Genomic DNA, 13,110 nt, shown 5'->3' with positions numbered 1-13,110 from the left:
ATCCATTAAGAAAAGCTTGGAGACTTACTGGTTCTAGTTTTTTAAAGAAATATCTGTCCAGGCATTAGGTGACCACTAAACTAATGAAGCAGAGACTTCAGTGGCCATATATGACAAAGAACACACTTTTTACAGAATTAATTCAGAAACACCACTAAAAAAACCCCCAAAGAACAACAAAAACAAACCCTGGGGATGGAGAAGAATCTGATTTCCAGAGCTGCCACGTTATACTATTTAAAATGTTAAGTTTTCAACAAAAATTTACGAGCCATACAAAGAAGCAATAAAATATGCTCCAAACACAGAAAAATAAAGCAGTCAGTAGGCAATGTCCTGAGGAAGCCCATATGTTGAAATTAATAGGCAGACTATAAATCAGATATTTATAATATTTTCAAAGAACTGAAGAAAACCATGTCTAAAGAAGTAAACAGAAGTATAAGAATGGTGTTTTAATAAATAGAGATTATCAATAAAGAGATAGAAATGATAAATAATAGAATTCTGGAATGGAAAAATACAATAACCGAAATGAAAAATGTGGGGCTCAACAGTAGATTTGAGCTGGCAGAGGAAAGAGTCAGTGAATATGAAGATAGGGCAACTGAGATTATCCAATCTGAGGAAGAGAAAGAAAAAAATAAACAAAATGAACAGAGCCTCAGAGGCCTGTGGAACACCATAAAACATACCAATACACACATAATGGGAGTACCAAAAGGCAAGAGGAGAGAGAAAGGTGCAATAAAGAATCTTAGAAAGAATAATGACTTTAAAACCTCCCAAATTTTATAAAAATATTAATCTATACATCCAAGAAGCTCACTGAACATCAAATAGGATAAACTCCTGGAGATCTACATCTAAATGCATCATAACAAACTTACAAAGGCCAAAGACAAAGAGAGAAGTGACTCATCACATTCAAGCAATCCTCAGTAAGATTAATAGCTGACTTCTCATCAGAAACCTTGGAGGCCAGAAGGCAGTGAAACATATTCAAAGCACTGAAAGAAAAAGACTGTTAACTTAGAATTATATATCCTTCAAAACTATACTTCAAAAATGAAGGTGAGGAATTGAGAAGTACTGGTTGGTAGTTACAAAATAGTCGTGGGGATATAAAGTACAGCATAAAAGATATAGTCAATAATATTGTAATAATTATGTCTGGTGCCAGTAGGGTGCTGAAAATATCGGGGGAAACATTCTGTAGGGTATATGATTATCTAGCCACTATGCTGTACACCTGAAACTAATACAAAATAATATTAAATTAAATTGTAATAAAAAAATTAAAAATGTAAAAAAATAAAGGAGAAATTAAGACATTGACAGATAAACAAAAACGGAGATAATTCATCACCAGCACATTTCTACAAGAAATACTAAGAGTCTTTCAGGCTGAAATGAAATGACACTAGACTGTAACTCAAATGCATATGAAGAAATAAAAAGCACCCATGAAAGTAACTATACAGGTAAATATTAAAAAAAGTATGAATGCATGTTTTTGTTTGTAACAGTTTTTGCCTCTATCTAATTTAAACACCAACTGCATCAAGCAATAATTATAAGTCTATTTTCATGGGTACATGATGTGTAAAGATATAATTTGTATGACAATTATAGCACAAAGGAGGGGTAAGAAAAAAAGCTATAAAGAGGAAATTTAAAAAATTATTTATTGATTTGAGTGAGAAAGAGAAACATAGATTTGTTGTTTTACTTATTTATGCATTCATTGGTTGCTTCTTGTATGTGTTCTGAGCAGGGATCAAACCTGCAACCTTGCCATATTGGGACAACCCTCTAACCAACTGAGCTACCTGTCCAGGAAGAGGAAATTTAAAAATATTATTGAAATTAGCCCGGCCAGGCGTGGCTCAGCGGTTGAGTGTCAACCTAGGATCCAGGTGATCTGGGTTCGATTCCCGGTCAGGGCACATGCCCCGGGTTGTGGGCTGCAGCCGATTAATGACTCTCTCATCATTGATGTTTCTATCTCTCTCACTCCTTGTCCTTCCCTCTCTCTGAAATCAATAAAGATATATTTAAAAATATATATATTATTGAAATTAAATTAGTATTAATTCAAGTGAGAGTGGTATAAATAAAGATGTTAATTCTAATCTCCAGGGAAACTACTAAGGAAATAATTTTTTGAAAAAACATGGAAATTGGTGACAACTGGCACTTAAGATCAGAAAAAAGTTATTTATACTTGATGCCTTAAGTAGCTGTCTGCCCAAAGCTCTGAAAGACTTTGATAGGCCATAACATTTATAACACTGTTGAGTTTTTGTAGAATACTTACATTTGATAATAAAACTCATTTAAAAAACAGTGCAAAATATCTACTCAACATAAAAGTATATATTAAAGGAGGAATACCAAAAAATGACATAAGAAATATGGACAACAAATAGCAAAATTACAAACATAAATTCTACCTTACCACTAATTACATTAAATGTAAATTAATTAAACACTCCAATTAAAAGGCAGAGGTAGGCAAAATAGATAAAAAATATAACCTAACTATATGCTGTGTACAAGAGACACACTTTAGATTCAAAGACACAAATAAGTTGAAGGTAAATGGATGGAAAAATATTTACCATGCAAACAGTAACCAAAAGAGAGCTGGAATGGCTATACTAACATCAGATAAAATAGATTTTAAAACAGAAACTGTTACTAGAGAGAAAGAAGGCCATTTTATACTAATAAAAGAGTTAATCTAGCCCTGGCTGGTGTGGCTCAATTGTTTGGAGCATCATCCCGTACACCAAAAAGTGGCAGGTTAGATTCCTGGTCAGGGCACATACCCAGGTTTCAGGTTCAATCCCTGGTTGGGGTGCATGTGGGAGGCAACCAATCTGTCTCTCACATTAATGTTTCTCTCTCTCTCTCCCCCCTCCCCTTCCCCTCTCTAAAAAAATCAACAAAAATAAAACAAACAAAAAAGAGTTAATCTATCAAAAATATATAACAATGATAAACACATATGCTCCTATCAACAAAGCCCCAAAATACATAAAGCAAAACAGGAAGAATTGAAGGAAGAAATAAACAATTCAACAATAATAATTGGAGACATCAATGCCTCACTTTATTTTATTTTTAAACATATCTTTATTGATTTCAGAGAGAGGGAAGGAGGGGGAGAGATAGAAACATCAGTGATGAGAGAGTCATTGATCGGCTGCCTAGCCCGCAGCCCGGGCATGTGCCCTGACCGGGAATCGAACCCCGATCTCCTGGATCCTAGGTCGATGCTCAATCGCTGAGCCACGCCCTGCCGGGCAATGCCTCACTTTAAATAAGGCATAAAATAACCAGACAGAGATCAGTAAGGAAAGAGAAAACTTGAACAACACTATAAAACAACTAGACATAACAGACATCTATGTAATGCTCCACCCTACAACAGCAGAATGCACACTCTCTCAAGGACACATGGAATAATCTCCAGGACAGACTATATGTTAAGCCACAAAACAAATCTTTTTTTTAAATTTAAGTTTTTTGTTATTGATTTTTAGAGAGAGGAAGGGAGAGGGAGAGAGAGAAACATAGATATGAGAATGAAACATAGATTGGCTGCCTCTTGCATGCCCCCTATGGGAGATCAAGCCCACAACCCAGGCATGTGCCCTGACTGGAAGTAGAACTGTCAACCTTTAGGTGCACAGGATGATGCTCAACCAACTGAGTCACACTGGCCAGGGCACACAACAAATCTTAATAAACTTAAAAGTACTAAAGTCATATAAATGTTCTCTGACCTCAACTGAATGAAATTAGAAACCAATAACAGGAGGAAATTTGGAAAAAATTCACAAATATGTGGAAAGTAACAACATGCTCCTAAATAAACAATGGGTCAAAGAAGAAATCACTAGGGAAATTAGAAGATACTTTGAGATGAATGTAAAAGAAAAACCAACATACCAAAACATAAGGGATGCAGCTAAAGTGGTGCCAGTAGGGAAATTCATAGTTGTAAATGTAAATATTTAAAAAGAAGAGAGATATCAAATCAATAATTTAGTCTTCCATCTTAATAAATTAAAAAAATAAGGGTAAACTAAGCCCAGAGCAAGCAGGAGGAGAGAAGAATAAAGGTTAGAGTAAACCCTGGCCAGGTGGCTCAGTTGGTTGGAGCATCATCCCATACATTAAAATGTTGTGTGTTTGATTCCTGGTCAGGGCACATAAGGGAGGCATGTTTCTCTCACATCAATGTTTCTTTCTCTCTCTCTGAAAAAAAAAAAAAAAAAAAATAATTAAAAACATATCCTTGGGTAAGTATTTAAAAAAAAGATTAAGTGGAAATAAAAGAAGGAAGAGAATAAAAAACAATAGAGAAAATCAATGAAACTAAAAGTTGGCTCTTTGAAAAGACCAACAAAACTGACAAACCTTTAGACTATGAAAAAAAGAGAAAACTCATTATTAAAATCACAAATGAAAGCGGGGACATAACTACTAACCTTACAGAAATAAAAAGGATTATAAGACAGTACTACAAATGATTGTATGCCAACAAATTACAAAACCTAGATGAAACAGACAAATTCCCAGAAAGACACAAACTACTAAAATTGACTCAAGAAAAAATAGAAAATTTGAATAGACTTATAATAAGCGAAGAGATGAATTAGAAATAATAATTTTAGAAAGACTTCATACAGCGTGGCAGGGTGTAGCTCAACGGTTGAGCATCGACCTAGGATCCAGGATATCAGGGTTCGATTCCCGGTCAGGGCTAGCTGATCAATGACTCATCATTGATGTTTCTATCTCTCTCCCTCTCCTTTCCTCTCTCTGAAATCAATAAAGATGTATTAAAAAAAAAAAAGACTTCATACAAAGAAAGGCCCAGGACCACACTGGTGAATTCTAACAAACATTTAAAGAGAATTAACACCAATCTTTCACAAACTCTTCCCGAAAATAGAGGAGAAGGGAACACTGTCTATCTCATTCTATGAGGCTACTATTACCTTCATACCAAAACCAGCAAAGACAGCATAAGAAAACTACAGACCAATATATTTTATGATTATGGATACCATATTTCTCAACAAAATACTAATAAACTGAATCCTACAACATGTAAAAAGATTATATATCAGATCAAGTGGAATTTGACCCAGGAATGCAAGTGTGGCCCAACTTGCATGAAAATCAATTAATGTAAACATCAGATTCATAGAATAAAGGACAAAACCCACATGATCATATCAATAAACACAGAAAAAGCATTTTACGAAGTCCAACATCTTTTCATGATAAAAACATTCAACAAACTAGGAATAAAAGAGAACTTTGTCTGCACTTGGGTAGCAGTTACTATAGAACAGGTGCACTGTTTAATCACTTTCATTCATTAAATAATTTAATTCTTACACCAACTCTATGATGCAAGAACTATTATTACATTTTGCAGATGGGTAAACCAAGGCACAAAACATTTAAATGATGTTTCTTATGTTAGGAAGCTAATAAGTTGTGTAGCTAGGTTTCCAATACAGAAATTCTGGCTACAAAGTCCATGCTCTTAATCACAGTCAGCTATATTAATTATTGTTATAATGATATTATAATTATTGTTATAATGATAAACAAATTGGGTTTCCTTAAAACTAATGTATAACACTGTGAATTTATATCAGTGACCATAATTTGTAATACTGGTAAGAATGTTTAACGGTAGTACCAATGTTATTTAACCGAATTGGTAATGTTGGGTCAATATTGATATTTAATTGTAATTTAACTCATAAAACTAGTAATGATTAGTTATATAAGTAAGCATAATTTGCAACATTGTTAAATTTTTTAAAAATTAGTTTTAAAGTTTGACAGCATTAGTAATGATGATTCAATTTCTATTTGTAACTAAAATTTGATTCATAATTTTGGTACTCATAATTTATATTAGTAATCATAACTTTAATATTAGTAATTATTTATAATAACAATTGGAATGTTAACTATATTAATAATTCTATTAGTAAGTATAAGATAATTCAAAACAGTTACTCATAATTTATTTAGTAATCTTACTTTGTAACATTGACAATAATTTGTAACAATATTTTACATTTTATTAATAGTTTAATATATTTTAGTAATTATAACTTAATTCACAACATAGGCACTAATCACTTATATTGATAGTCTCAATTTGCAACACTGGAAATAAGTTGTAATGCTAGCTATAAAATTTGATATTAGTAATGGTAATATAATTTTTAAGTATAATGTAATTCAAAACAGGGACTTATAACTTATATTAGAGCATAATTTGTAATATTGATAATTATAATAATACTTATAATCTTTGATGATACTAATTATAATTATTCAATTTCTATTAGGAACTATAATTTAATTCATAACATTGGTACTCATGATTTACATCAATGACAATAATTTTCAGTATTGGTGATAATTTATAATATTAGTGATTATATTTTATGATAATAGTAAGCAACAATTCAATTGCTATTTGTAAGCAATTTAATTGCTACCGATCATTTTTTATTGCCAATCCTAATTTGAAACATTGGTAACATTTCTATTAAGAGGAATATTTGATAATGTTAGTAACAATGACTTAATTTCTATATGTAATATAATCTGATTCACTGTATTCTGTCAATTTACATTAGAAATTGATTTTTAGTACCGGTGAGAATAGATACTATACATAACAGGATCAATGATATAAATCACACTTGTTACCTCATAAGTAAATTTGCAGTATTAATAAACCCTTCCCAAAGCAACTTCACTCTCCACAAGCACATACCACCTGCACTTTCTGATAGTGTACCATTGGAAACACATCCATTGGCAATATTATTGCAGCAGGCATGATGTTTTCCCTCCTGCCTACTCTACTTCCCCCAGACTCACCATCTCTTTGTGATTGGGGTAGAAGGTCTGATCGATTAGAGGGAATTCCTCTGTCCCCAGTTTCTTGTGCAGTCGAACCATCTGGGCAAACTATGAGAGCCAGGAGAGAGAAGTCAGCAAGTCCTTCGCCTGGAGGGAGTCTCCAAGCTGAGGTTCCAAGCTTCCAAACTTCCTCAGTTCCCAAAAAGCAGTGATTTTGACCTCCCACATGCATGCCTGAGATAGTCCCTCTGCCAATAACACCCTTCTTGTCACTTACCACCCAGGGCTTGTCACAGAAGTTGTAGACAGAGTGCAAAGAGTTAACGCTGGGGATTCCAGCATACTGCAGCCCAATGACCAAACTGCGGTAGTCTCCATTCCGTGCCATGCTGAAGGCGTGCTGGCGAATCAGCACAAAGTCTGGCTTCAGAGACCTGCAGTGCAGGGTTAGGAGTGTTGAGGATCCCCCCTCGGAAGCTTCCCACCACCCTTAGAACAAAGAGCAAGTTTCCATATCTCCACAGCTTCTAAAAATTGTAAAGTGGTCTCGCACCTCAGCGTACATGCACAAGCTGTTCCTTCCCCTACAAGCACCCTTTCTACCTTTTCTTCATCTAGTGACCCCCTTAAGCCTTTCCTGCTCATCTCCTCACCAAGGTCAGCTTCCAGTTTACCTACTCAGCTCTGGCAGCTCCCTGGTCACAATCTCTCAGACTACTAGCTGTCCTCAAAAGATCCTGCCCAGAATAAATTCCAGCCTCAGGGCCTTACACAGGCTGTTCCCTCTGCCTGAAACATTTTCTCCCTAGATATCTGCATGTAGCTCTCCTTCACCTCCTTCAGCTCTTTCCTCAAATGTCTCTTACACTAATGGTCTGTCTTATCCAAAATGCAGACTTCTCCATCAGCCAACAATCCCTATATATCTTTGCTGCTATATATTTTTTCTTAGCACTTTTACACTTTAAATTTGTTTATTGTGTGTATCCCTCAGTAGAATGTAAGCTTCATGAGGGCAGAGGGTTTTGTGGTTTTTTTTGTTGTTTTTTTTGTCTTTTGGGGGCCTGTTTTGTTCACTGCCAGGTACTCAGCACATAGAACAGTGCCTGGTGCACAATAGGTGCTCAATAAATGTTTGTTGAATGTAAAATGCTGAGAGCAGCACCTGGTATACAGTAGATGCTCAATAAATATTTGTTGACTCAGTAACTAAAAAGTTTGGTTTGTGGTCTGCTGAGATCCTTGACTCTTCTTCAGAAGAAATGCTATCTCCCACATTCTGTGCCTAAGTTTTTAAAAATTGAAATATATTTGACAGGTAGCATTGTGCAAAGCATGCTTATTTGATACATTTATATATTGTAATATGATTGCCATTGTAGCATTAGTTAGCACCTGTATTATGTTACATAATTATCATTTCGTTTTTGTGGCAGAATAATTGAGATCTAGTCTCTTAGCATGTTTGATGATTATGATATAATAGTTTTGTCTATATTCACTATAATGTGAATTATATCTTCAGGACTTATTCATCTACCAGTTGCAAGTTTATGCCCTTAACCAACATCTCTCCTATTCTCCCAGCCCCCAGCCAATGGTAATCACCATTTTACTTTCTGTTTTTATGAGTTTGGCTTTTTTAGAGTCCACATATAAATGATATCATAAAGTACTTGTCTTTCTCTCTCTGATTTATCTCACTTAGCATAATGTCCTCAAGGTCCCTACATGTTGTCACAAATGGCAGGATTTCCTTCTCTCTCATGGCTGAATAATATTTCATTACACACACACACACACACACACACATATACATATCACATCATCTTTATCCATTTGTCCATCCATGGACACTTAAGTTGTTTCCATAGCTTGGCTATTGTAATGGGTTTAAGTTCTTACACACAGAAGGATGGGTGCGGAGGCAGAAATTCTCTCTCACATCTAAGAGAGTCCTTAGACCTCTCCCACAACACCAAGGTACCCTTTTTATACTCACCTCATAACCTTCACCCCATTCCGAAGAACTTCCATATCCACAGAGAATCCACCATTGGCATGAGCCACGAGGTTGAGATCAGAGAATTCAGCCTGGAAAGGGGAAAAAAAATCAGTGATTTATTCATATCACACAAAAATGACCATTCAGTTTGCAATCTGGACAATCGATCCCCAGGTCCACCTGCTCCAACTAACCTGTTCTACTTTAATGTCAACTTCTCCATGGATTTTTTTCCCTTTGAAGTATTTCGCCCTGTAGAGGAAAAGCAGAGCACATCCATCAATGCTCAAATCTCAGGAAGACAAAACACAGGCCAGTACTTTGCCCCCTTTGCCCCTGCAGTGCCTCTAGAGAAACCATAAAGTGATTGTTATGATTGTTGAAACACTTTGAAAACTCTAACAGTGCTTTGTGAACAATAAAAAAACAATAAACAATAAAGTATTCCTCCTGGAGGTGTGTAAATGTCAAAAAACACTGTAAACTTTAAAATAAGACCTTAAAACTCAGAGAGCAGGTATTTCTTAAAGTATGGTCTGCTAATCACACTGCTATTATAAATGTTTTTGGAAAGCTTCGAAAAATGAGTACTTTGTAAACTGTAACATATTTTGAAATTGCATGGAGGTTTATAAATGGCAAAGAACCTTAGAAAATACAAATATATGAAGTATGCCTGGGTATGTCTCTGTGCCTGTCTCTGCTTGTATTTCCTGAAGCATCTCTTTGCTCTTTGGCCCTTTCCTAAGGAGGAGCCATTCACCATGTGTGGTTGTGTGCTGTGAGGGACAGGACAGCCATGGGTGGGCATAGGTATCAGAAAAGGAGGAGCAGATGGAGGGGCACAGGCTGGCGGTGGTTCTACAGAAGCTGGAGACTGCAATGATGGGGGTGGGGAAGAGTGCATCTGAGGACGAATGGAAACCATAGGAGGGAAGAAGGGTAAGAGCAGCGGTAGGCCAATCATGAACAGCTATGTCACTGTCCCTAGGCCCATCTCTAGCTGGGCTAGGTTTCCAGTGGTCTCTTCCTCCAGGCCCAGGATTTCTTACCTGAAAAGCTTCTCCACAGGCAGAAGCTTATCCCCAATCAGTTTTCTCATAGAAGGGGATGAGGGGAGAAGCCACTCCTGGGGATCACCTACATGCACACAATCAGGGTCTCTGACACATGCATGCAGCACAAATGGGCTCTTGTGACTTGATTGACATACCCCGAAGACCTCAAACAGTTATTTCCTTCTCCCACCCCTCTCTCTTTCTCTCCCTCTCCCCCTAACTCTCTCCTCTCTCTCCCTCTCCCTTCATCTTTCACTCACTCTCTCTCTCTCTCTCTCTCTCTCTCTCTCTCTCTCCCTCTCTCTCTCTCTCTCTCTCTCTCACACACACACACACACACTCCATTACTGACAATGAGCCCTCATGAGTGGTGGAAGAGAATCTTTTTTAGACTTGTGCATTTTTTAAATAAAATGATAAGTGCAGACTATATCACTATTTTTCAAACTTTTTTGTTTTTGTTTACCATAAGTGTAGTGGGTAGTCGGCTCAGATCTCTTCAGGGCCAATGCACTCTGAATATCAGCTATCACAGCTCACAGCTGTGTCCAACTGGTAATAGTCTTATATCACAGGGAACTGCCTTAGCCAAGGTTACACCTCCTTCGGGCAGCTCATGGCTTAGATCTTGTCTGAGTGAGTACAAAGGCCAAACTGTCTGCCCCAATGTGGGGTGACACTGAAGGACCAGCCCCAGCCCCAGAGCTAGCCCTAGGACCAGCTTAGGCCTCTGATGCAACCACATTGTGGACCAGCTTCTCTCTCTGCCCAACCCTGTTCTCCTCACAGGTCTTTATCCCAAAGGCACTCCCCAATAAGCCTCCAAGATGCAAATTTCTGTTTCCAAACCTGTTTCCAGAGAACGACATCAAACTACAAAGAAGACTCTAATGCCTTTCTGGAGCTGAGTCACCCAGCAGGCAACAAGGAACCATTATTTGTCAGGGGTGGAACACAGATAGCTCCTGATATGCTCTGTTGACTCAAAGTGTTCTGCAGCACATCCAGGCTGTGATGCAAGCAGTCCTGCCACTCAGGCCATATGATACAGCAGATCCTATGATACTGGAGGTGTCAATAGAGGGAAAAGATACAGTGTGGAGCTTAAGAGAAGCTCAAGTGGGAGGCCCCTGGGGTTCTGGACAAGGCCATGCCATCTGCAGCAGAGAATTACATGCCTTTTGGGAAACAAATCTTGGTGTAGTACTGGGCCCTGACAGAGACAGAGTGCTCGACCATGGGGTACCAAGTAACGGTGCATCCAGAAGTGTCCCTTACAGGCTAGGCCTGCCAAGTAATAAAGTCTGACGGTCCAGCAGCCAGGACTGAGCCCAAGCAAAACCAACCAAGCTGCCTGAGCAGGTAACCCGGACGCCCATGTCATCCATGCTGTTGTGCTATTGCCTCCCTCAGCTCACTAAAGGGACTCCTTACAACCAGGGGATAAAGGAAGAAAAAGCCTAAGCTTGCTTCACAAATGGACTGCCTTGGTATGTGAGTGGAAGCCAAAAATGGACAGTGGCTGCACTATAGCCCCACTCAGAGTGGCCTTGAAAAGCAGAGCTCCCAATGGGCAAAGCTTTGAGCTGTGTAGCTGGCAACCTATTTTGTGGGGAAAGAGAAGTGGTCCAAGATTAGAATATATATTCACTGATGGGCAGTGGTGAATGGCTTGGCTGATTTGTCAAAGGCTTTGAAAGAAAAATATTGAAAGATTAGAACAAAGAGGTCTGGGACACAAAAGTGTGGGTGGACATATAGGAGTGGAGATGAAGTAGAATGAGGAGCAAAAATTTTTGTATTGTATGTTAACACCCACCAGACAGCATCCATCACAGAAGTGGCACTAAGCAACCAGGTAGACAGAATGAGTCAGCCAGCCTCTTGAATCAGTCGCCCTAGTGCTGGAAGGTGAGCACATGTATGAACTGGCAAGAGTAACAGAGATAGAGGCTACATGTGGGGGCCTACAGAATTACTGCAGAATGTTCAGCCTGCCCGCGACAGAGACCAATAGTGAGTCTGTGACACAGCACCATCCCTCAAGAAGGCCAACCAGCTACTTTGTGGCCTTTTCCACCCTGGAAAGAGTAATGATTAATTTTTAAAAAAATATATTTATTGATTTCAGGGAGAAGAAAGGAGAGGGAGAGAGAGATAGAAACATCAATGATGAGAGAGTCACTGATCTGCTGCTTCCTGCATGCCCCCGAAGGGATCGGGCCTGCAACCCGGGCATGTGCCCTGATCAGGAATCAAACCCTGATCGCCTGGATCCTAGGTCGATGCTCAACCGCTGAGCCACACCCGGCCGGGCAATTGACTGGAATATTCTATGTATAGGTTTGCCTTCCCTGACTGCAGGACCTTAGGCAGCGTCACTGCTCAAGGGCTTACACAGTGTTTGATCCACCAGTATGGGATCCCACATGACATTGCATCAAGCATCAAAGGAGGTGCAAAAGTGGGCCCATGACCATGGAATCAACAGATGATCTTATATACCACACCATTCAGAAGCTGCTGGCCTGATAGAGTTGTGGAACAACTTCTTGTAGCCACAGCTAAGATGCCAGCTTAGAGGTGATACCGTGCAAGAATGGGGCACCATCCTCCAAAACCCAGTGTACACCTTAAATCAATGACCATTGTGCTTTCTTTATTTTTTTTAATATGTTTTTTAAATTGATTTCAGAGAGAGGAAGGGAGAGAGAGAGAGAGATAGAAACCTCAATGATGAGAGAGTCATTGATCAGCTGCCTCCTGCATGCCCCCTACTGGGGATCGAGCCCACAACCCAGGCATGTGCCCTGACCAGGAATCCAACCGCAATCTCCTGGGTCCTAGGTCGATGCTCAACCACTGAGCCATGCCCAGACAGGCTGTACTGTGTTTCTAATATGTAAAATACACGGGTCTGGGAACCCAGAGGTGAAAGTAGGAGTGGCCCAGCTTACCATCAATCCCAGTGATCCAGTTTTGGAATGTGTGCTTCCTGTTTCCTCAGGGCTCTGCAAGGTTAGAGGTCCTGGTTCTCCAAGGGGACTGCTACCAGGGGACACAGCAAGAATCCCATTACATTCTAAGCTTTGAATGCTACCTGGACACTTCAGGTTTTGCATGCCAATG

The 13,110-nt window shown here is 38.6% G+C and overlaps 1 protein-coding gene across 2 annotated transcripts in view; it reads right to left on the bottom strand.

The window, feature by feature from the left end:
- SYN1 (synapsin I) overlaps nucleotides 1-13,110 on the bottom strand; it is a 35,326-nt gene that overhangs the window by 17,146 nt on the left and 5,070 nt on the right. For both annotated transcript variants that reach the window (XM_087813322.1, XM_016218398.2), the window contains exons 2-5: nucleotides 9,118-9,175; nucleotides 8,921-9,012; nucleotides 7,196-7,352; nucleotides 6,937-7,026 (exon numbers count right to left, since the gene is read on the bottom strand). In XM_087813322.1, coding sequence (XP_087669448.1) covers nucleotides 6,937-7,026; nucleotides 7,196-7,352; nucleotides 8,921-9,012; nucleotides 9,118-9,175 — 397 coding nt within the window. The remainder of the gene's footprint in view (nucleotides 1-6,936; nucleotides 7,027-7,195; nucleotides 7,353-8,920; nucleotides 9,013-9,117; nucleotides 9,176-13,110) is intronic.

Source organism: Miniopterus natalensis, chromosome X (genome assembly GCF_054644295.1).
Source record: "Miniopterus natalensis isolate mMinNat1 chromosome X, mMinNat1.hap1, whole genome shotgun sequence".
NCBI lineage: Eukaryota > Metazoa > Chordata > Mammalia > Chiroptera > Miniopteridae > Miniopterus > Miniopterus natalensis.
Note: the sequence above shows the minus strand (reverse complement) of the source record. Positions and strands in the feature narration are given on the sequence as shown.